The following is a 25,828-nucleotide window of genomic DNA, read 5'->3' on the forward strand; positions in this document are numbered from 1 at the left end:
ATTATCTATTTTAAGAAATATTGAGTGCTCTAAAAAATATTAATTATTTTTAAAAATATTGAAAGTTTAAAAGAAAATGAATGTATTAGCTTAAAATACCAACATTTTTGTATTCCTTCTTCATACATACAAGACCCACGAGGTCAGTGCGAGGCTCAGGTCAGTGTCGAAGCTTGGCTAAGGCGGGGTCACTCAATTCTATATAAACCGAGCCATGCATTGATCCCAGCAGTACTATCCAGTCATCTGCCGATCCTACACTTGGCCACTGAACTGGAACACACACACTGGTCGTGACAGTACTTTTTTGCCTCTTTTAATTTCACTCTGGGTGAACATGCTATTTCTTTACACTGAGGCATAATTTTGTCGTCGCAGTGTGTCCATCTAAAAAACACAGAATATCTTCTTTCTGTCTAAGTACAGAAAGAAATTGAACTTGGAAGTGGTTTTTTGTAGCATGTTTAGCACTTAATATTTGGTCTATTGTTTAGTTTAACTTCAATAGAATACTTATTTCTGAAAATGAATGCAGGAGTAATTAAGAGTTATTGCGTCGCGTTACGAACTTTATTTATAATTTTTATTTTAATCACACACTATCAGCTGGAACCATATATCAGGTCACGTCCATTTTTCGGACTTGATGAAGAAAGTTATGGTTATGACTACGAGGAAAGTTACGCTACCACCTCCTAATTTGATAACCAGTTATCAAATTCTACAAAACTTTAAAAATCACAAACGTTTTAATACCATTTGCTCTGAGTTTCATTTGTGACGTGTTTCTGAAATGAATTTGTCTTATAACTTTGACGTTCCTCAACAGAATCGATATTCTATTTTATTTTAACGAACGAAGACCACGGTAGTAGAATGGCACAGGTGAGTTGAATTAGGCTTGAAATCAAATTCATTGTTTATAAATTCTCAATTGTTCTAGAAAACCTATGTTATTGTACATTAGAATTATTCGGCCCTAAATACTAATCACACTCGTTAAACAATAACAAAATCTTCCATTAATTATTTGATGAGCATAACACCTACAACAATACATCATAATCTCACGCATTAACTGTCTATATTATGTTGAGTTACTGAAAATGAGACTTCATAACCGAGTTCAATTTATTTATTATATAATATTTCAATTCATCAATAATTTTGTTCCATCGCGATCACCGGAGTGCGTGATACGAGCAAAATAGCTCCAAAAAGGAAATCTGAAGATGCCATCTAAATTAACTATATTTCTGTCTTCTTCGGTAGTTCTTTAGTAATAAAATTATAAAAACAATGTGATTATCGGAATAACATTTTCATTAATTGCGCACGTTTGATGTGTTGCAGAAACTCTCAGGAAACTTGACCGCGGTGATGGCGATGTTGCTGCTGGTGGCGCTGCCGGCGCTCTGTCTTCCGACGTCGGTGCTGGACTACGCAGGAGATGGACACCGAGTGTCGCAGAGAGGCAATCCGGGCCACAGCGTCTCCGGCTCTTACAGGTAATACAAACTTTTCAGAAATTGTTAAAAAATTTTATTTGAATTCTTTGCCCACAGGCAGTAGCTCAATGTTTACTAGATTATTAGATACGAATAGTACTGAACACTATTGTTTCCTCAATTTAACAGGGCGTTCAAGACATGTTCAAGCGATTGTTTTGTTGACTGTTAACTTGAATTCGTGCAACCAACAGCATTGTACGGAAGTTGAGATAATCTAACGTACCTAACAATATATGGATGTTGAATTAATCGCTGACTTATCGGCCTGTCATGCATCAAAAGGACGTTATTTTGAAATAATGCCCTTTAGCACTTGAAATATCAACGTGGGCTTTTCTTGGTCTCGTGATATTTTTTCTATAGATACAAAAAAACTCGTTCACCTGTTTCTTAGTTCCCAATTTCATTAATAATTAGCATTAAATTGTTTATATTTGTCATATTTATTTTTATGATCACGAATACTAAAATATTCGATGCACGAATTTTTGAGTAATACTCCCAAAATGTTTAAAACCCCACCCTAAAACTATGACGTGATTATGAGAAATTAAAAAGTTATTATTATAACGAGTATAGCGTCATAAATATATATGTAAGTTCATATCAATTGTTTAATCAAATGAAATTTAAACATCGTTCAGTATTTATCCTATGGTGAAAATCGGTCTATTCCTGAGGTGACGACTTCAAATGATGTAAGGTATTCAAGATTAGTTTTTAAATATTATTCGGAAATAATATTTTAAAAGTTTTAGGTCCAATTCTTCAAAATATTGAGTCAGGCCAATAAAATAATCTATCAGAGCAGCATTTCTTTCCTCTCATTTCGTACGATTTTATCATACTAAGAGACATATTTCTAACCAAATAATGTTTCAAAATTATTGCTATCTGAAATAAGAAATCTCGTCAAAAAATATTCTCGTTAAAGTTTTGAACTGCTGAAATTAACACTATTGTATAATAACTCTTATTTTTGAGAGTTCAATTGTGGAACAATAAACTCATTCTGGATAAAAGTAAAAGGCTGCCCCTCAGTCGTGCGGAACTGTTAGGTCGCTGAACGACATTTACAAACGGAATTCCTACAATTTTTTAGTCTGTTCATCAGATGGAATTTCTTGTCTGTCTGCAATTTGTGATTCCTTTAAAATAATAAAATTTCTGCTCAAAAACCCTCATTACCTAGAATCCTAGATCACTGGAAAACTGTTAAGACCCATAGATCAACTGTGTAACAACTGTCGGAAATTCCTTTCTGTTCTTGTTGAGTGAGCATGCTTAGCAATTCGCTCAATTCACTTTTATTAGTTGTTAACATAGTGACCTGGGGTCTGAGTTGGATCAGTCGCAATTTCTGAGTTTACAACTCCAGCTCATGAGGCATAAACTTCAAACTCTCACGGAAACGATTTTCTTGTGACGATCATTGGGACGTTAAACACAAGCTCGAGGATAGCTCGGACGTAAAGTTGAGGTGGCGCAGATTTTATCGCAAGTTCCTTGCAAGTTGACTCGTTTGGCAGTCGAATTAAAATTCGTGGACTCGAATAAAAAAATACAATTTTAGATAGTTTATCTTGCGCAACCGAGGCTCACTAATCGTGATCAGTTCTGAAAGTCTTCACCAAGGCATTCGAACTCTGCATGAAAAGGAGCTTTCGAAATGATCACTCGGCAAGGCTATCAGGCGGAGCGGGACTGAATGGCACCAATTTCTCCGTTTCATATAATACGAAGACAGAAGATCACTTCCGAGACTTGAGAATGGAATACTGTTAACCTTTTTTTTCTCTCTATCTCATTTTTTGCCGTCTAGCGCAGTAAAACTAATTGCTTGTTTTCCTACTTAGTGCTGTTCGCCATTTTTTCGGAAAATTTGCGTACAAAAAAAAAGATATGTATTTTACTGCACACTTCGATAAAAATTCTCATGAACACAGCAATAAATATAATAAAAATTTAAATATATTAATTATTTCTACATAAAAATTATAAAAAAATGCAGTATTAAAGTAGAATATATAAAATAAGTAGTTAGTGCTAAAGCATTTATTAGTTGCCTTAACTTAATTATGCACCCATCAACTTATCCCGTCTTGTTTCAGTTGGACTTCTCCCGAAGGCACGGAATTTTTCGTGCGTTACGTGGCCGACGAATTCGGCTATCGGGTGGTCGAGTCGAACGCCTTGCAGCGGTCGGCCCACGGACAACTGGCGGACGGGAACCAAGTGCTCAGGACCGATGACTCTAAACGATCAGAGGTAGCAATGCCGAGAGAGCAAATTCCCGAAGCGAGCGTTATTCCAGCGTCAACAGAGAAGGCTTATGAGCCACAAATTCTTGAACAAGAAGCGCCTACGCTGTCACGTGTCGTGACATCTCGAGGCAGAGGTTTAGCCCGCGCATCGCCCCAGGAAACAAAAACTGAACTCTCTACAGTGCCCGAGGCGAAGTCTGATGACAATGAAGTCAGTTCTTCACTAAAAGAAATTTCCAGTCCAGTCGTCGCAGATGTTCCCATTGATGCGCAGGAAAAAAGTGCTGCTGAGGTAGAAGAAGTGGCTCAGGCACTGACTGAGATGTTGAAAATTAACGCAATCGAAATAACCACCCCTCAAGACCTCATCTCTCAAGCGGAAGAAGACTCTCAAGCTAATGCCATTGAACTTCCTTCAGATGATGGAGGCTTTCTGAAACCTGTGGAAGAATCATCAGATCCAGTTTCCACCGTGGATATCGCTTCAGCAGACGACACTCCTGCTGCCACGATTCCAGAGGAAGAACCTGAGCTCCAAAAGTCGGCATCAGCCGCTGACGAAGCTGGTGAAAGTATTTTGCCTCTCGGAACTGAGCCCACGCCTTCACAGACTGACGAACCTGCCCTCGACGCCACACGTGACGAAATTCAACTTTAGCATCTGACAATGAAATTTTTGTGCGAGTTTTGGAAATGAACTATTTATATAATTTATTAGAGCGAACGAGCGAACGAACGACCAATAGTAAAATAGGAAAGAGTTGAAAAGTGTAAGCAGTCATGTTTATTATCTTAAATAGCTGCTATGCTCTGCTTGAAAATTTTCAATTTATGTTCATCAAAATCGGGTCTATTACCGTCTTCGTAAAAAGAATGTCGTCATATTAACTTCCATATCATTTTTCTCCGCTGAATTTACAGTAAGTTGGATATTAAAATAAAAATAATTCAACTTTCAGCCTACTTGTTCCACAAAGTGAAAATTCTCTTATATAAAAAGAATTCTCTCGTATATACCTATTCTCTTACTCCGAATATGTGGCACAAAATTTGTAAAGATGTTTTAAAACGAAACGTAATACTGATTGATCTATGAAGGACAAAAATTGCTTGTTGCTTTCTTAGGAGTTTTTATTGCGCTGTTATCATGTTAGTTACCAACTCAACCACCAAATTCTGCTCGAAATAAATAGCTTAACAAATGCCTTTCCGGTATCATCATTTTCCTACGAAATCGAAAATCATCCGTAAGAAGCAATGTGTCATTTTTATTCCAATAATGAAGCAACTACATTTCCAAAGTGGTTGAAATATTTTTATGTGTGGTAAAAACTGATGCACATTATTATTCTTCCTGAAGTTCATTGTACGTAACAAACGCAGTATGTTTGAATTAATTACCGTCATGAAGTAGACTTGCATACCATGTATTGCATACCATGTATTGTCAACCTTTAATTGCGAAGAGGCAAAGGAGTATAAAATGAAGATCGGCTCCAGCCTCAAAACAAAATCAATTTCCTATACCCATGAGAAGATATTCCTTAGCGCATAATCAACTCAACATAAATAAACAACATTCAGTTGATGCCTGAAACAATGTATTAATCAAATAGGAGGATCGCCGAGGGCTTTACTCTTAATATTACAGTATCATTGGCGCCAATCTGCGCGTCAGGAGAGTTTTTTCACTGACGCGCCGATTTCGCCGATGTCAAGCCCGCGACGCCTTCAGTCTGCTTCAGTTCGAACAGAAATACAATAAAAAGGAGTAGATGAATCCCGAGTTGTAGCTACGATGGTAGACTGAGATAATGACTGAATCTTCCCTTCACAGTTATCGCTCTCTTATACACAGAGCTTTGCACATATATCGTGGTAATTACAGCTCGTTATTGAAGAAAGAACCGCCGTCGCAGGGAGGCTCGAGGGATGTTCCCTCTGGCCACTTTTTATCAGTACGCGCTGTTAGGTCGAGACCGAAAAAGGTGGCGGCGGCTCAATTCATTTCGGCGCCGATGACTTTTTCCTTGCAAAACCGAGGGTTGCCGGCGCCCGGAAAGTAGCGAAACCTGCAATTAAACGGCGACAGTGGCAACTTGGCGCCATGTCCCGACATGGCCATTTGTAGGCCGCAGAATTTAGCATTTCTCAAGTGTTTCGATACAACGTTGTTGCTGTTATTTTTCAACTTTATATGAATGGGTTATAATTATAGGCAAAACTTATTTATTCCAGAAACCGCATATCATCAAGATATAATAGAAGTTTGTTTCTACATCGCAAATGTTCTTTTTCTTTAAAAATATATTAACTTCGCCAATACTATTGCACCTGCCCTCACTACGATTGCACCTCCCCTAAATTTGCATTGGACGTCTTTCGACATTCTAACTTTTTTTCTAAAATAAAGTTCCATTTTGTTGAATTTTAATGTAATGTTTAATTCAGGGACCTCCTTATAGAGGGCCCTTGGTTATTAATCTTGCAGTGAAACCTTAAACGACAGGAAAATGTAGATATCAGGAATCGTTTGCTTGTAAAATATGCGGAAACTGTCTTCTGTTTTCTGAAATCTTGCTTTCCAGAATCGCAATTTGTTAAATACTTTATGATAAATTGGATTTAGCTGGTAACCAAGACAATGTAATTTTTTTTAATCTCGCACGAGCACCTTTCGATCACTATGCATCCAATATTTTTTCTTAGTTTCAGCTTCAACAGGAAGGTGAATTCGCTCAACATCTTGTTCGTCATGCTCTTTTTTCGTGAAATTTAACCGCAGAATTAAAGGGAAGAAACGAAACACCCTCCTCTCAAAAAAATGACAACAATGATATGTAATCGGATTTATCCGTTAACAGACAAAAATCAGGAGGTTACTTTTCATTCTAATCACTTAATAAATAACTTTTCTGTTAACTAAATCATTAGTCAATTTTCTCATCTATGTGTAGCATCTAATTTTTACGTTAGCTTTTCGTAACGCTTGAAAAAAAAATAAAATTCCCTTAATCATCTTGCTCCAGACTCAAATGCTAATTGTTGTTACGTAGAACAAACATTTATATGACAAACATTTTTCTCACATACACCTTCTAATGAACCTATAAACCACACTCTCATGCTCGTCTCTATCAAAAAGCTGAGCGCTAGCTGCTGCGACACTCTGAACTTTAGCGAAGACATCACACTTCATTAGCGAGCTTCTCTCATGGCAGTGCCACCTCAAGTTCTTAAACTCGCGCAGGTGCTGAGCCTCGCAAACTTATGTTCCACTCCAGTAACTTCTGCTGTCACTTGTGCAAGGTTTAATCGTCCCTGAAATCAAGCTAATTATACCGCTCTCGTCTAGTAAACAGCGTCGACAGCGGTGAATCGAGCGGAGAGTCGCCCAAGATTTACTGATATTCAAAATCTCCGCGAGAGGTGTTGTTCGTGTGGGCATTGCATGGGTTACTTCGGGTCAATTGGTTACGTGAAGAAGTCGAGCTTATTACATGAATATGTCTTCATCGCGTCTCGGCCTTACTTGTTTGCTAAAATATTGCTCTCGAAAAATTATTTCGTAGCTGTGGGAAAAAAATCATGAAGCATTTGAAACTTCTGGTGCGCAAAGAGACATAAATTATTGTCCAATGATTTTTTTGCATTTTTTGTTAGCCCAGTGAATTTGTCACTTGCATAATGCGTTAACTTTTATTGAGCTCAGAGACTGGAAATGAAGTCTATTAGAGAGCAGACACGACACAAGAAGCAAGCTGTCATGCCTTCCCATTGTATTCATCACATTCATATATATCGAGCAGCCTACGTCTAGCACAGTAAACCTTGTCAAGGTTTCAGTTCCTTGTTTATTTTTCATTTGACTTGACTGAAGACTTTCAAAGTTAAGAGGCAGTGTTTGCGGTGGCATATAATGCAGCATTCTGCATTTGTAAAGACGCTCTGCGACGCTAGAGAAACCCTCCTCCGGCCCATTGCGCCTCACGCAACGCTGCTTCTGCCGCCGTGCTCAGGGAGCTTTGAGCCGTAACAAGTAGTGAAGTAAGAGACGTGGCCGGCCTGAAGAAATGACGTGCAGCACAACACATACAGCGGAGAGACGAGGACGAACAACTCCGAGCAGCTACGCCGATGTTTTTGATATTCAACATCACGAAGAACATTGAAATTATGTAATATCTCGCATCAATTTCATTCAATTCTGTTATAAATCAGACTCATGAATAAAAAACAGTCGTCTCTATAGACCATCATTGATACTTGTATTCGCTTGAAACATCAAGATTCACCCGCGTCTCCATTACGGAAGAAGCACAATAATTTGCAAATCAATAAATAATTTATCGCAATTTTCCGTCGAGTGCTTAGAGCGAACAGTTCATGACAAATTTGGGATCGATATTAGATTCATCATGTACGTTTCTCGTAAGCCTGCACGCGTTAAAAAACCAAAGATCATGATTAATAATGAAACTTTTTCACTCATTTCTTATTCCAAGTAATCCATTGAGCTATAATGGTGCAGTCACTCCTGGAAACTGAATGCCTTCAATTTCTATGACGTAGAGAAAATGGACTTCCGCGTTCATTCTGCGACCAGAAAATAATTTACGAGTGTAGCCATGCATGCAAAAAAATCATATTTCAGAAATAGCATGAAGATGGAACCTGACATTTTAAGAAACTTAAATATAGAAGAACTAGAGGTTACCGATACTTAATGTTAGTCCAATTCTAATAGATAAGCTCTTGATTCCTCAAAAGATGAGTTAGTTTTGTTAAACAAGGTCGGTGCTAACGGAATCGAAATATTTCACATTTTCACATTAAAGGTAGTTTAAAACCTTGCACCAAGTAAACATTCTTTCTCTTCAAGCAAATATACATATGACCCGCTTTAAAGAATGAATCTGAATTATGAATAACCCAGCTTTGTTTTATTAACCAAATATTCATTTCTTTTTGAGGCGCGCCAAGATGCGTAAAAATCAAACACAACAGACGACTTCCGTCTTTCATTAGTAAATGAATATCTCATATTGAAGAACCTGCCATATATATAAAAATATTTTAAGGTACTTTATTAAGCATCAATTTGCTAATTATTTCTCAATTATATTGTTGATAGAATTTCAACCACTGCTACTCATAAACGAAAACTCATTTGAATAAACGCGTAAATGGACAGAAATGGACAATAGACACTTGGACAGCTCCAGCTACACTTCCTGAATTGCTCGAAATTACAGTGAAGGAAAATACTAGTTTAGCCGCGGGGAATGTATCAATTTGTTTTAAAATGTGTTAATATGTATCGACGGGCAAGGTTGCCCAGTGGTTTCCAGTTCAGAGTACTATAGGAATGGAGCAGTGAAGTGCGGGTTTAGACCGCTAAAAGCTGTAAATGCTCTGCGACGTTGAGAATCGGCGACAGGTCTACGGCCTAATGAACGCTGAAACGGCCATTATAATATCAAAATTACAATGACTGCTAGCAGGCCTTATTAATGTATTTTTATGATCTGTAGTGAGGTACATGCGATTAATGTTGATTTGATTGTTCGTTCTCTATGTGCTCAAAATATTTACGTGTTGCAAAACACGGCTGTTTTTAATACATTGTTTAATTGTATCGATGCAACTTGATTTTCAATTTATACACCGGAAGCGTACGACTGTTGGTGGAAGTGAAAAAAGCATATTCCACTAGGGGAGATTTCCATGCATCTAAAAAATGTTTGAAATGGTTCGGCCTTAATGAAAACTAATTTAAAAGATGTTTTAAAGAAGCGTCCATATATCTGCGCGCCAATGTTGAACGATTAAAATCAACCTTATAACAATATTTTCGATTAGACAGTTCGCCGCAATAACCTGAAAAAATCACTTGTAAGAAAATTATTCATTATCACAAATTTCTAATTATGATAATTATAAATTATGATTTTCACAAATTTCTAATTTATAATTTTTAATTTACAATTTAACCTTTATCTGTTGTAATTCAATTTTCAATTTCCAAAACTTTTCAACACCTTTTTTTTTTGTCCAATGCTCAGAGAGTGCATACAAAATCATTTTTTAGAGAAAATGTTTGAGAAAGTTTTACTTAATCGAAACATGTTCGCACAATGCATTATTACTTCGAATACAATTTATTCAATTAATTTAAACAATTTGGCAAATTCGTTGCAACGATGCAACAGTAACCATATTTTATTTTTTATTATCAGTGTTTCATAACGTTTGTATTCTGCTAGGTCGACACCAAAGCAAGGCCTCCCAGCGCGTTCTGCTTGTCAGTTTCACGCATCGTCCGACGTCGCAACTGCCGGCTGATTTATTCCAACCATTTAGAAGGCAAACTTCTCTTTAGGAAAGCACTCATCAAAATAAAAATGAAATAAATGGACACTTCAGTGTAGGTCTACTATACGTGGCACATGGAAAGTCTCGAGTGACTTGAGAAAGACCCTCCTGAGTCAACCGAAATACTATCATTATTATGGCTTTAGTTGCTGTAAAAAATTTTGCTCAGAAGTAGCTATACTTATTTTAAAATTTCATTCGTGTTTTAAAATGTTCTGTATTCTGCGGTAAGCAAATGACGATAGATTGTAGATTACGAGCTGAGAGTCTTCAAAAGAAGAACACTGTATTTAATGAGTGAATTGATAACCTAAGTGACACGATCGCACGTTTAGTTTTCAGTCTGTGACTAACAGAACAAGATTACAATATGAAGTTATCGGTCGAAGTCGATTGATAATGTAAAATCGAAATTTTTATGTAAGTTTAACCTTGCAAATAAACAAGCTTCGTTACCCAAAAAAATCTAATAATTAATGAATTTTTGAGCTCAGAAAAACAACGATTGATGATTTCCAATATTAGCCACAAGTTCATAATACTGCCCAGCTACGAATAATGAAATGTTCGTAACACAGCAAATAATTTATGCATCCCATAGCATCGTCTAAATCACACCGAGAATAACTTCATTACCTTCTGAAAAGTGTATTGAGAGTGACGCCTAATGCCAATCAGCCGTCATTAAATGGAGTCATTTGATGGTATGTTATTGCAGTCTTAAAGCAACACGACAGATTCGTTAACCAGACGATGTGCACAAGTCGAACGCCCTAACAGTGAGCATCGTCGACTCATGGCTGATCATTGATTCTTTTTCTTTGAACCTCACAAGAAGCCCCGGATGTTTCCGAGCCCTCGTGTCTAAAAAGGAAGTGTCAGAGACCAGGACACGTGAATACATTCTCGCGTAAACGGTGCCATGTGTGTTGGCTCAGTTCGCACACTTTGGTGTGGGTTGATTGTAACCTTTTAGCTCAGAAATGGCTTCAGCCTTCTTGCATTCGGTCAAACAGTATTGCTATACGTGGGGGATTTTTTATTATAAGCAGCGGTGAATGTACTCGTGTGCGTTGAAAGCTTGTTTTTCAAGTAATTATTTCAACGCAATTCGAATTTCATTCGCCTTGGTCGACGACATGCAAAGTTTTCCTGCCTGTGTAGGAAATAATGATAATTAATGGGTAAAAATAGTAGTGATAATCAAAAAATAACGATAAGGGGAAATTTAACTTAACAGTTTTTATCTCATTCTGGATATATAATGCATCTGGACTAAAAAACTATAAAATTTAATATTGATGGTTATTAAATGAGAATTAGTGTGACTAATATTTCTCACGCAACTTGCATAAAACGCATAATTCCTATTTTAGTGTATTGCCTACTATCATGAGTAATTATTCGAACTACTCAGTCACGAATCATATAACTTATACTTCCACTCGAAAATTTATCGGAACTGGATGATGAATATCTAAGCTGGGAATGATAATAGTTAAGCAATGGACATTTATGTGATTGATGCTTCGCACGTAACATGCGGAAAAATGTAAAAATCTTAATAGTTTAGCTTCCTACTTACTCTCATGAAGATTTGCTCTAAAAGCGAATTCACGATCTTCATAAATCAATTTAACTGTCATTGGAAAATTTACAGGAGCTGAACTGTCAAGACCTGGTTCAATCTAGGAATTTACAGTGTGGATATAACGGTTATGGTGTGGACTCCGTTGAGTTAATTGACGACTTCAGCTTTGCCAACACCATATGACAACACTCTGCATTCCTGCCGCAATAAAGGATACTTTGTAACATATTCGGGTGCTGGTTACTCTGTAAATATTTTTACTTATATGAGTTCATGTCATCAGAACGACACCTCTTTACATATTCGTGTACATGCCACCGGAATGGCAACTCTGTACATATGCACGAACATGCCATCGGAATGGCAACTCTGTACATATGCACGAACATGCCATCGGAATGGCAACTCTGTACATATGCGCGAACATGCCATCGGAATGGCAACTCTGTACATATGCGAGTACATGTCATCGGAATGGCAACTCTGTACATAGTCGCGTACATGTCATCAGAATGGCAACTCTGTATATATTCGTGTTCATGCCACAAGAATGGCAACTCTGTACATATTCGTGTTCATGGAACCGGAATGGCAACTCTGTATATATTCGTGTTCATCTCACCGGAATGGCAACTCTGTACATATTCGTGTTCATGTCACAAGAATGGCAACTCTGTACATATTCGTGTACATGTCACAAGAATGGCAACTCTGTACATATTCGTGTTCGCGTCACCGAAATGGCAACTCTGTATATATTCGTGTACATGTCACCGGAATGGCAACTCTGTACATATTCGTGTTCATGCCACCGGAATGGCAACTCTGTACATATTCGTGTTCATGCCATCGGAATGCTAACTCCGTACATTCACGGCTGACAACAGAACTAAATCAAAAATTTAAGGCCCAAATTTTTCAATATTCAACGTAGTGTTCAACTATGACTTTAGTTTAAAAAGTTTAAAGGCAAAATATTATAGGTAGTATTTTTCATCAGTAGTTTCATAAATTGATCAAATTAAATTTATATGCTCGTCCCATGATGATTTTGATAGTCTAAATATTAATAGAATTTGATAGCTTACGATGGGAATTAAATATAGTTGCTAGATGGTTGCTGAGACCTCTTGTAATGATGGCCGTACAAAAGTCCAGGCAAACCATTCAAATGAAAAAAAAAATCTAAGCCATAAAATTCATTCAAGTCTAAAAAGCGAAACTGTATGCTGTTCATTTCTAGCACGGGTCATTTAAAAAATTCAGCGTTTTCTGGCGAAGTAATTGATGGATTCGACATTGAAGCTCATACGTTTAGTCAGATCCAGGCGCGCCTGTGCAAAGGAGATAAATGCAAACAGGAACTCGAATAGATTTTTTATAAAATATGATGTGCGTGAAATATGAATGACTATGATAGTTTATTCTGATAAGTAAAGCCTTTGTAGATGACATCGTATGACATCATAACAATATCTGTACGGGACATATGAGTGAAACTTTCGATATTTTTTGGAGTAGCGTGTTTATAAGTCGTAATATCGAGCTCAAGATATACTAAGTTATCTTATAATTCATGCTGTTCACTGCCTAATGCACTAGTATGATTGACATCGAATAGCGCGCAAATATTTTTTCAATATCTTCAATATCTGATTTTAGTTAAAGTCGAAGATTTAATCGATTATAGAAAATATACATTTCGATATGACTCTAATAACACCTAATTTAATATTCATATTCATACGTCTATCACACAAAGAATATATAAAGTTTCGTCTTCCTACATCGATCGACTCGCTTCACACTGCATGGCTGGGTCCTTATGTCAAGTTTGGGACGCTTTCCTCAATGTTTACGCTGATACTCCGCCTTCGTCGTCAGCCGTCGATAGGCAGGTCACCCTGCCACCGAGTCTCCGGAGGTAAAGTTGAAATCGTCTACTCCTGCTCCTCGACCTCCTCCGCCTCGACAGGCTCGGGAGCCGAGGGCAGGGCATCGGTGTCGAGAACTCGGTAGCCGTTTCGGTCTGCCACGTACTTCACGTAATGCTCTTCACCGTCTGGGGACGTCCACTTGTACTCGCCCTCTACTGCAGATCCTGCCACGCCCTTGAGTAAAAAATGACAAGTTAGTTAGGTTCCTTCAGGAGGTCGAATTTTTATCCAAGGTTTCTGAGTCTGGATTAAGGCTTATGTAGATGAGTTTCAAAGGGGAATCATTATTTTAATCTCCAATTTCTAGACGAATATAGACTAGCTTTCAAAGAGATAAATATTAAATACTCTTTGTTATCAACGAATTTAACCAAATACCAATATCACCTCATTTGCATGAATTAGGTAAACATATGATATATTGGCGTCAATAAAAATTGTATAACAATTTAATTTTGCAACGTACTTCCTGCTCGTGTTCTCCTTGGTCAGACTCGAAGTCGAGGATGTCGTTGGGCCTAGCAGCGACGAAGGCGGCCAAGCTCACCAACAGAAGAAGAATCTGCGCGCGAAAAAAAGTAAAGTTTGTTCAAAGTACATGAATTATTACCTAGAATGCGCTATGAACAATTCGATTAGTGGTTATAGTCAAACTTCTTTTGAAATGAAACAGATCGACTCACTGAAAATTATTGTAGGAGAAAGTTTAAAACATGGTAATTCAGTGCTGTTTCTATCGTGTATTTCAATCCCAGGTTTTAGGTTAATCCTTCGAAACATTAATTAATTATTATTAATCAAATTTATTATTATTTATTAATCGAAGTATTAATTTAATAATCGTTTTAATAATTTTAATAAGCATATACACAAAAATCAATGAAATTTTAATCTTACTTGAAACTCTTGAACATTTTTATTGAGTAAAGTAATGTATCTTAAAGTAATTCATCCAACTCAATTCAGCTATCATAAACATTTTTGTGCATAGTTATTGTGAAAATGGGCCAGACCTGTTGAAAAGTTATAACTTGCAGTACAAGAAAATATCTGGCAATAATACGGTTTATGTAAATACATAGCTAACATCAAAATGACATAATCTCCTTGCGGAATTTACCTGGAACTTCATTTTGATATAGTTTTAGTAGGGTTTGTCTCGGGTGATGCAAGCTTCGAGGTTGCCGACACTGCAGTGATGATGGCCGTCGAGCCGCGGCTTAAATAAGGCCGGGACGCGATGTCCAGCTGTCCACTAGTCCTTGAACGCGGTCCCCGAACGTGGCTGTTAATACCTCCGACGTAAACACAAGGTCAAAAGGAATAATTTTTTCTGAATAAGTAGCGGCGGGGCGAACTAGGCAACAAGGTTCCGATCAACCTTAAAAAGGACATAAATATTTGTGATGCGGACCTGCCCATGCATTCCAATCTAGATGAGCTATGCAAACTGGTTTGCAACCAGAGGCCTTTGAAGAGATGAAAATAAAGTATTCACCTAATATGTGAAATCTCAATGTCGTTTTTTGTGGACGCTTTGGTTTTTCACTCTCGATACTAGAAAAGCAAGCAACCGGCTGCATATACCCGGCCTTGATTTAACTGCAGAAAACATGCAGTCACAAGGACGCATTCGGTACAAAAATTTATAGCTATAGAGAGGCATATCGATTTTCATATTAATGAGTGCTGATAATAATCAGCGCTTTTTATATATGAAGGCATACGTCAGTAAGAAAGTGCCGTAAAACCAATTATTCATTTATTCACAATAACTATTTAAAAATTGGGTAAAGAATCTTCATCACAAACTCACAAACACAAACTTGCTACTTTAAAAGATTTTGTTCAACTTAATAACCGAGGAAAAGTACTCAACGTTAATTATTTTTTTTCCGCATTTCCAATTTGTTGTCAAGAGCTAAAGTAACATTTTAGGAACTTTTTAGTTAACGAAGTAATGCTGAACCAAAAAAATATTGTCCTATTGTAACACAAGCCTGAGCGAAATAATTAGTTCAGTGACGTATATGGACTATAAGTAGAAAAATACACTTACTTGGGAAATTCTTAATAATCATAATCTTTCTAAAGGAAAATCTCAATAACATATTTTTGTTCCTACTTTCAGGATGAGCCCATAATTTATTTAGGGCATAGACTATAGAAGCGCCCTTCTCGAGCTTACAGCTGGAAAAGCCCTATTAATTCCACTTTTTTAGACCAAAACTGCTCTTCCATCACCAAAAAAGACATAAATATTTGCGATGCGGCAATGATTGACAATGCGTGCATCACAAATATTTATTATCAACATAAATATTCAATGGTCGACAATTCTTGCAAAATTGTTGTGGTTTACCACCCTAGCTTTCAGCTTCCTTGAAACTTGAGCTCGCTTAGAAAAGTTTCGATTAACTAATTTTTTTTTTTTGTATTAATCTATTAGTCAGGGGAACAATCTGCAGTCTGGTCTAGCGAGTTTTTGAAATAGGTTACTTACATGATTGTCAATGAAATTAGACATGAATTTTTGCATAAGAATCAAATGAATGCAGCGGATAGACACCAAAAACTTTTTTAAATATTACAATGCGAAATTCATGTTTTCAAATGATTTTCAAGACATTGGGAGAGAGCAGTCATTTTTCTGTACAGTGCACTAACGATGAATGTTTACATAAAAGTACCTTCGTTTTGTTCACGCTCGCGGTTTGATTGATATAATGCAGGGTTATTCATTCAATAATGTTCTAAAAAAACATTAATGTCCAAAAACACTACTGAATAAATTCATAAGCTGCATTCATGTACAGAGGAGATTCGTCTTACTATATTAGTTTAACGCCAAGCTAAACCTCCGAGACAGAAACGATCCCTGAAATTCATTCTCCGTCAGATAAAGAATTTCCATGTTATAACTACCATAGTAAACAATATTACTCGAGCGTATTGGGTTAAACCTGTTGGGAGCGATGAAAAAGTAAGCCAAATCAGCTCATATTTCCTTGCGTAAAAAATATTTTGTTAATTCGTTTACATTCAGCTTTATTTTTAAACACGTTTAATTGAATACCAGGCAATTTGTTTTATAGACAATTTTCTTTATATTTTATTTAATCGAGCAATATTTTTCGTTGGCTTTTAATTCGAAAATCTGATTTTTTTAATATGTTAAGAGAGATTTTTAGTATGTTAACAACGTTTCGAATATAACAACATTCATTTTGATGTTACAAGAAAGCTGTTCGTATTGCTTATGATTTCAGCGTCAGGCACGTTTCGGTAATCGCTTTTCAAAAATTTAATAAACTCATATAATTTATTTTATGCATGGATATTGCTTAATTGGCCTCACGCAGTCTTCCTCATAAATAATGTGGATATTTTTGGTGCTAATTAAGGGATTTTTTTTTTTTTTTTGCTTACTCATGCAACTGATATTTTGCACTCAGTTGAACGGGATTTTTAAGATCAAGTTCCTGTAAAATATATGCCTCTCTGTACATTTTATTTGTTTTTCAACTTATTGTTTATTTTCTTCTAATATAAAATTACAAAAGAATATTGTAGGATAATCGCACGATTAATTTAAAATTAGCTGTACGAAACATTAGCAGTGTGTTGATTGCTCATCTACTTAACAATACCCTTTTGTCTATTGCTTCCATCATCTTAATTACTGCCAGTTTAGTATTTCGAAGAAACTTCTCCGCTTCACAACCCTAAACATATGAAACAATGGAGCAAGTATTTAATCGAACAAGATACTAGTGTTCGCTTTTATTTTCCTAAACATTATTAGAATTTATGCTCGAATCTATGAAGTCATAATAAGATTTAGATTGAGAAAAGTTTAAAGTTCCAATTTGAAATTAAATTTTTAAATTTTAGTAAGGTCACATCCTGTTGAGCTCAATTTAGGGTCTGTTTTGAATATTGTTCCTAATTTTTTTCGAGTTAGACACTAACAACAAAAATTTACTATACATGGCTTTTGTAAAGATGTATTATTGACAGTTAACACTAATTCTTTCCACTTCAGTGATGACGACAGAAATATATTCTCTTTCCCCCAAACTAATATTATCAACACAGAATTATTGGCCTATTGCAGCACTCTAGAGTTTTAATTTTGGTTTTACTAATTCAGCATGTAGTTTTTGAGGTGTCCCCTTACAAAAAATTGAGAGATTGATATCTATCTTGATTCAGTGTTAGATAAGAACTTATGGTTATTTCACGTTGAGAATATTTTCTTTAGTGATTCGGACATGAATCACTGAAGATAATGAATCGACGTGTTTACACTCCTATAGTGAAACGGTAACTAAAAATATGAGAAAATGTTTTCGAGAAATATGAAGCCAAATTATGATTTCATCTCAAAATGGCGTGTGCTGCGTGAAAGAAAATGAATTTCAATTAGTAAAATAATAAAGGCCGAGAAGTATCTTGACCAAAACTCAACATCATCCATGACTCAAAACAATTCACGAGGACATAAGAACCGTGACTTCACAAATTTTAACATTTTAGTATCGGAATATAAATTGTACGAAATATTAAAAATATTAACTCTCATTTTAACTTTCTAAATAGTTAAATTTAAAATTACAAAACAAAATTTGAAACTGATTGTATTTAGTACAAAATTCACGAAAATATATCAAATTCTTAGCTCTCATCTTGCAAAAACAGCCTTCAGATTTGAAGTTAATGCTCAATAGAGGTCAAGCGTTTTTATTGGGATTTTAACAACATTGTTTCACTAATTAAATCACGTACATAACAAGCAGTCAAATTTACCGATTTTTAACATGTAAAAACAGAATGTCGCCCAGCGATCCCGTCATGTTCGAGGGTACGGAGCATACATTTCGAGTATTTCAGTCCTGCGTGTACGTGATAAAAAAACACTTGACCAAGGAAGCCTGCCGTTACAGTTACGAAATCCCTCAAGCCACGCCTCGGTAATCGCGTGCTGGGATCAGGCAAGGAAGGCTAACTTGCTTGCGATGTGGGATTAAAGGGACAGTGAACGACAACTGCAGGGGTCAGTTGACTCGTATTTCACACGAGTGTGAATGATCCAGTGACCTTTCATACAATGCCTCGAGGCGAGCGTTAATATTGCATGATTCCACGTCTCCTTAACGGTAAACTTAATAGTATGGAATACGCTGATGTAAGAAGGACGAGAGATCTACTTTTTACTCTATGTTGGGAGAAGACCACGTCTTACTTGTAATCATATAGGAATTGATAAATTTCTCCTACTTCGATTTGTGTTTGAAAAAATAATATAAAGTCTATCTAATTAAAAAATGCGGCATGAAATTGAATTATATTTTAGCCATTGCAATTTTTAAGTAAACCAAGTAAACACTGCAATGGAATTCTCACGCGTGTTTGGAATTGCTTTTTTCTTCGAATAAGCTGAACCTGAAGGACATGTTCCAGTTCTGTGTTGTTACAACTTATATTCCTGGAAGAGACGACGTCGTAATCTTATATATTTATCTATAATGGATAAATATACAATAAACATGATACAGCAGAATGAGGGTTTTCCATATGACATCCCCAAAAATTTTTGACATGAGAAGAATTATTGTTCTGTTCTGTTGTGAGAAAACTTCAACGATCCATTTAAGATGCAGATTAGTTTTCCCTATGCATTCCTAACACAAGAAAATGAAGAAGTTTTTACGAATTTACAATAAAGACGAATCATTTTTGCCCTGAACAAGTTATAATTTAGCTGAGTATTTATATCTTTTGTTGCCTTGCTTCTGTAAATTAAACAGACAGCTCTTAAAAAATTGCCTGGAAATGTTTCGGCAAAATGATAACGAACATTATTTTTATATAGGTTACAAATCTGTGCATAAATACAGAACGATGAATAGGCAGGGAAATTCATCACATATTTCAGTTTTTTATTCACTCATTTGTTCCCTATTTCGGTATCACAAAAGTCTCTAATAAATTTATTTCTTTCTGTATGACTTTTGAGTGAAATTGCGACATTTTTACATCGAAAAAATATTGTGACATTTTTACATTGGAAAAATATTGTGAAATTTTTACATTGTAAAAACCTTGTAAAAATATCGAGAAGTCTTCAAACATAATGACAGTTGAGGGGTTACATTGTAACGAAACGTATAGTGCAGACGCCTGATATTGCCATGAAGTTGAGTAACTTTGGTGAAAGACGATTTTAAAAATTTGATGTTCAACTAATTTGTTCTGTGAAAGCTCCTCATAATAACTGTCCTGCGTCAATTTCCGTGTTTTATGGCAAGTTTATTCCTAGAGTAGATTACAGTAACTTAAAGTAACTTTTTGTAGATTAAAGAAGTAGATCTTTTGTAGATAAAAAAAGTAGATTAAAGTAACTTTTTTAATTTTTCGTCAGCCCTGCGAGGCTTTCTGTACGGCTTTATGCACAACGTCGGACTCGACGACGCGGTATCCTAGATGATCGGCGACGTACTTAACGTAATATTCCGTGCCGTCTGGTGATACCCAACTGTACTCGCCCTCCACGGCCTTGCCTGCTGTGCCCTGTAACAATAACAATTAATAACCTCACGATGAATGAGATTCATCAATTAAAAACAATATTTATCTTACTTTATGAAAGACAAAATAATATTTTTTCAGTGCCCTGTAACAGTGACAACTATTAACCTCACGATGAATGAGATTCATCGATTAAAAACAATATTTATCTTATTTTATGATATATAAAATAATATTTTTCAGAAGAAATCGTTCCAAATTAATTCGGATTCCGACGCTGCAGATTTCTATCCCTTTCAAAGTTAAACGTGCAAAGACGCTTACGCATGTTACCAGGTTTTGAAATGGATTGCGTTAAGAATGGTTAATGTATTTGTTGAAGCCGAGATATTATGAAATAATATCTCAGTCGCAGTTTCTGAGAATTAAAAAGAAAATTAGGAATCAACTTACCAGTTATTTTCATCTTGGTTTTATCAAGCTCATTAAATTTATCGTGCTAGATTCAAAACATGTGTTTGAAATGTATTCACATTACGCTATTGAATGCGGGTAAAATATCATTTCAGAGTAAAATAGCTTGATGAACTATTGCAGGAACTATTTCTGAGAAACCACTACCTTCATCATTAAATAAAGATTAACGACTGACTCGTTCAATGAAAATTTTTACTTATATTAATATAAATAAAATTCTGAATTTTAAACGTAGGAAATATTGATAAATGGATTGGAATTTACAATTTCGAATCCACCCTCTGAGCACCCTTCAAAATGTTATCAGTGACCAAAATATAGAACAATACGATATTTTGCTATACGATATACGATAATATAACAAACTTATATACGATTTATTATTAGTCACGAAGCCTGTGAATATTGCAGCACTGCTACCTCTTGCTCGTGCTCTCCCTGCTTCGTCTCGTAGTCAATTATGTCCTTGGCAGGCGCGGCACTGACGAGCGTCAGCGCCAGCAGCAGCGTGCACTGCACAGCGGGAACCGACATACTCCAAATTAGTTAACTTAACGTTAATTAATAAGACGTATTTGTTAAATCCAATGCACAAAATTGCCCATAAAATATTAATTGACGATTAATTAGAATTTAAATCACAGTTATTTGAATCATGATTAATAATGAAGCATTTGTTAAAACTTTTTCATGATATTTCCCATACGCATAGATTTTATCACAAAGTTAATTATAATTTAAATCGAAGTTATATACTTCAACATTAATTATTTGAGCATTTGTTAAAACCATTTCATGAAGTTTGCCATAAACAAAAATCTGATCAGATAATTAATAATTGATATTCTTCATCCAACTTTTATCCACCAACGACATGAAACACGAACTCCGATTATCGCAAATTCTCGTTCGATTATTGAAAAGAAAGCCTATTTATCCCTTCCCATACGCTTTGGTTTACCCGGTAGAGCTTGTAGATACAATAATGTATTTGTCGAGAACAATAAAGAGAAGCAATATCTTTATAAAACGTCTAAAGCTCCTCATAAGCGACAATTATAAAAGAACGGTAGATAGTCTAGAGCAGGTTATTTATATGGATAAGTACTTATAAAAAATTGATTTCTGATGAACCAGGTGACCACGTTTCTGTTATGTAAGCAATCTTCAATAACTGACCGGCATAAATGACGTAATGTATCTACTATATATGAAGTAATATTAATAAATCGCGTTTATAAATTGAATCTTAGTCTGAAAAATACTAAATCTTTCTTGAAGGAATCATCCACACCGATTATTCTTGACGAAAACGAATAAAATATCTTTCAGAATGACTTCCAGCAAAATTGAATTGCAATGCTTTTAATACTTCTATTGAGATAAAAGTTATTTTTTTGTATCACTAACGTGATCAAAATAATAACACCACTTGAATTTGTATATGTTGAAGTGTTTTCATGTGTGGGATGAAATTTATGTGGAATTTATGCAAAAAAAAAATCTCATTTTCGTGTTTGTAACCTAAATAAAATCCCATGATGCATTAAAAATTATTCTTTTTCATTCGAATATTCTCAATTTAACTGCACCTAAAATCACTTTGCATTGTTACATCAGATTATAAGTGTATCTCCAAGCTTTTTGAGAATATTAATTCGATTGCACATTTTAAGTCTCTATCAGAACCTAGTTATAAATTAATTTCTTACCTTGAATTTCATCTTGCGAATATTTTCCCGACGATAACTAATGATATACTACCGAATGCGCTCTTGCTGAACCAGTGACTAAAATTAATAACGGACAATAGTTTCTCACCCCTGCAATGCCTGACAAGGCAGCAAATGCGCTCCGCAAAATGAAAGTCCCGCCTTTTATATACTAGATTTTCCTGGAAGCGGAACAGATCCGGTCCGTGGAGTAGAAAACTGAGGGAAATGTCAAGTTCGTGGACCTCCAAGCGAAGACATTTAGACATTGTACGGCCCAGCCTTGGTTATTGCCCTGTAGTAGACACGAACAATGACACGAAATAAACATTGTAATATGTTTTTGACCGCATCTAAATTACCCATTATTTGTTTCCAAGATCTACGAGCCTTAAAAAGGGCGCGCGTTTAACTACTTGATTAATAAATGCACTGAAGTCCGGCACCCGGAGAGTAACCGAACCAAAAAATTTTTAGGAACAGAACTGAGAAATGCAGATGAACGTTCAACTTACATGGATCAGCAGTTTGCAAAGTAGTATATAGTATGGTTTATATAGTTCATTTTTATTTCGTCACATTAGTTGTGAGTTAAAATTATGAATAAACTATTAAGTTGGAAGTCGATGAGCTTCGATTGTGTTGTGTAGATATTTTCTTGACCCACGATACAAAGTCACGTTTTCAATGTATTTGGCGAATGTTATTCGTACTTCCAGATAGTCAAATTATCCAGTATTAACAATTGGACAAACAATATGCAGCACATAAGCATAGAATTGTTGACCTTACACCCGCAGCTTGGTATATGCTATTTGTGTAGTTTGGTTGACGTTATAAGTATAAAATTTTGACGTTATAAAAAACAATGATTGTGTTTGCATGGTGCTGTATCAGATCGAATACAGGATACAATAGGTTTAATGAAAAATGAAAATGTTGCAAAAATATTTTATGTAACTTTCTTCACACCATTAACATTTTAAATTTTTAGAATATGTTTAATTTGTAATGACATATATTCAGTTTCATTCAAACCATGTCGCTCAATCGTAAAATATGAATTTAGAATGGCAGCTAAGATTTTCCCTACAACAACGAATTCTTATTAAGTACAATTTTCTCCTTCCAGCGGTGACTTGTTTTCATTATAATGTTCGTTCTAAGAAGCGCAATGTGGTCAGCAATAAATTAAGCGCACTACTTAACCAACCCGAGATTTTGAAATTTTCATATTTTTCGTCGTCTCACAAGTCTATATCTATTATCTATTGTTCTTCTTCTTCGGCTCCCTCTTCCTCTGCTGCGGCTTCCTCTTCAGCTGCCGCTTCGTCCTCAGCTGCGGCTTCCTCTTCAGCTGCTGCTTCTTCTTCTCCACCCTCTTCCTCTCCACCTTCTTCCTCTTCAGGAGCAGCAGCGGACTCTTCCTCAGCGACGACTTCAGCAGCGCGGAACTTGGGTTGGGCGTTGGACTCCAGCACGCGGTAGCCGAGATGGTCAGCCACGTACTCCACTTTGAACTCCTCGCCGTTGGGCGCCACCCAACTGTACTCACCCTTCACCGCCTTCCCAGCTTGACCCTGCAACACCAATTACATTCATAGTAAAATGAGTCAATAAAATAATGTGATGCTAAATTCCGTAAATGAATTCCTACCACGGTGAATTTTGTGGAAGGAATACCAATTACATTCATAGTAAAATGAGTCAGTAAAATAATGAGATGCAGAAATCCGTAAATAACTTCCCAGCTTGAACCTGTAACACAATCGCACCGTGAATTTGTCAGAATACCAATTACATTCATGGTAAAATGAGTCAATAAAATAATGGGATGCTGAAATCCGTAAATAACTTCTATAATAATGAATCTGTAACAGGAGGGTAGAAACACCCATTACATTTATAGGTAGAGGCGTTAGTAAGATAATGAGATACATGAATTCCTATGAATACTTCACTGAGCAGTCCGCTTTACCAAAAGTCAATATTGTACATGTAGAGAGTTTTCGAGTTAATCATTTTCTATTGAAATTGTTCTTTCAGTTATTGTTATTGTAGTGACATGAATGAGTGACAAGACTAGTCTTGTATCAATTAAAATTTTATCTGCGTTAATATCCCACTTTTTTATTGTGCAAGAGCGACAAGATAATTTGAATGAGTTTAGTCCGAATGGTGCTAGGTTTCCAAGAACTGCATCAACAATTATGTATTAGCCCACCATCTTCATCTAATCGTTATTTTCTTTATTAGTCGGCCAAAATTGCAAGTTCATCATGAATTTGGAAACAAAGAAAACGCCTAGCAAGTTTCCAAATTAACTTGGCAAAGCATTTTTTACATATTTAACTTCTGCANGCCCATAATTTATTTAGGGCATAGACTATAGAAGCGCCCTTCTCGAGCTTACAGCTGGAAAATCTCTATTAATTCCACTTTTTTTAGACCAAAACTGCTCTTCCATCACCAAAAAAGACATAAATATTTGTGATGTGACAATGGTCGACAATTCTTGCAAAATTGTTGTGGTTTACCACCCTAGCTTTCAGCTTCCTTGAAACTTTAGCGCGCTTAGAAAAGTTTCGATTAATTAATTATTTTTTTTACAACACTTCTCTTTAACTTCACTTCTTGTTTGTTTGTTTGTTTGTTTGCCACAAATCTTATAATCGATATTTAACACACTTCTACCTGTCCAAGCGATCTGAAAGTTTGCACACTTGTGTAAAGTTGGAGACAATGCATGAATCAAATGTCAAAATAAATGATTTTAAAAATTAAAAAAAAATTCGATATTAAAAAAATTGAAAAAATAATTTTGTCAGCTACAAATCTTATAACTTATATTTGACACACTTTTACCTGTCGAATTGATCTGAAATTTTGCACACTTGCGTGAAGTCAGAGGCAATGCATGAATCAATTAATAGAATAAATAAGTTTGAATAAAAAATTTATATATTAAAAAAATTGAAAAATTACTTTTTTTAATATTCGAAAATTAAATGAGAAATTCATTGTACATCTGTAAGATTGGAGACACTGGATTCTTTGGAAGTATTGTCTTTAAAAAGTAATTTTTAAACGTATATTATTCGGTATTAATCTATTAATCAGGGGAACAATCTGCAGTCTGGTCTAGCGAGGTTTTGAAATAGGTTACTCACATGATTGTCAATGAAATTAGACATGAATTTTGATATAAGAATCAAATGTATGCAGCGGATAGACATCGAAAACTTTTCTAAATATTACAATGCGAAATTCATATGTTTTCAGAACGATTTTCAAGACATTGGGGAAAGCAGTCATTTTTCGGTACACTGCACTAACGATGAATGTTTACATAAAAGTACCTTCGTTTTGTTCACGCTCGCGGTTTGATTGATATAATGCAGGGTTATTCATTCAATAATGTTCTAAAAAA

General features: G+C 35.7%; 3 protein-coding genes across 3 annotated transcripts; 1 reads left to right on the forward strand and 2 right to left on the reverse strand.

Moving 5' to 3' along the window:
- Positions 1-259: 259 nt before the first annotated feature.
- On the forward strand, positions 260-4,979 carry LOC108682027. Its single transcript, XM_018171116.2, has 3 exons — positions 260-885; positions 1,354-1,508; positions 3,623-4,979. The coding sequence occupies exons 1-3, from the start codon at positions 877-879 to the stop codon at positions 4,431-4,433; spliced, it is 975 nt and encodes a 324-aa protein (XP_018026605.1). The 5' UTR covers positions 260-876; the 3' UTR covers positions 4,434-4,979.
- Positions 4,980-13,103: 8,124 nt separating this feature from the next.
- Positions 13,104-14,884, reverse strand: LOC108682028 (cuticle protein CP575-like). Its single transcript, XM_018171117.2, has 3 exons — positions 14,799-14,884; positions 14,145-14,240; positions 13,104-13,852 (listed from the first exon to the last, which is right to left on the reverse strand). The coding sequence occupies exons 1-3, from the start codon at positions 14,808-14,810 to the stop codon at positions 13,682-13,684; spliced, it is 279 nt and encodes a 92-aa protein (XP_018026606.1). The 5' UTR covers positions 14,811-14,884; the 3' UTR covers positions 13,104-13,681.
- A 3,440-nt stretch (positions 14,885-18,324) lies between these two features.
- LOC108682026 (cuticle protein CP575) lies at positions 18,325-24,138 on the reverse strand. Its single transcript, XM_018171115.2, has 3 exons — positions 22,399-24,138; positions 21,107-21,199; positions 18,325-20,251 (listed from the first exon to the last, which is right to left on the reverse strand). Exons 1-3 carry the CDS (start codon positions 22,408-22,410, stop codon positions 20,099-20,101), a joined length of 258 nt encoding a protein of 85 aa, XP_018026604.1. The 5' UTR covers positions 22,411-24,138; the 3' UTR covers positions 18,325-20,098.
- Positions 24,139-25,828: the final 1,690 nt, after the last annotated feature.

The sequence above is a fragment of the Hyalella azteca genome, unplaced genomic scaffold (assembly GCF_000764305.2).
Source record: "Hyalella azteca isolate HAZT.00-mixed unplaced genomic scaffold, Hazt_2.0.2 contig5628, whole genome shotgun sequence".
NCBI lineage: Eukaryota > Metazoa > Arthropoda > Malacostraca > Amphipoda > Hyalellidae > Hyalella > Hyalella azteca.

What these genes read in the sequence shown, in the direction of transcription:
- LOC108682028 (XM_018171117.2), bottom strand. An exon ending in AAGGAGAACACGAGCAGGAA is followed by an intron (nt 13,853 to 14,144) that starts GTACGTTGCAAA and finishes TTTTTACTCAAG; the next exon opens with GGCGTGGCAGGATCTGCAGT.
- LOC108682026 (XM_018171115.2), bottom strand. An exon ending in AGGGAGAGCACGAGCAAGAG is followed by an intron (nt 20,252 to 21,106) that starts GTAGCAGTGCTG and finishes TTATTGTTACAG; the next exon opens with GGCACAGCAGGCAAGGCCGT.
- LOC108682027 (XM_018171116.2), top strand. An exon ending in AGCGTCTCCGGCTCTTACAG is followed by an intron (nt 1,509 to 3,622) that starts GTAATACAAACT and finishes GTCTTGTTTCAG; the next exon opens with TTGGACTTCTCCCGAAGGCA.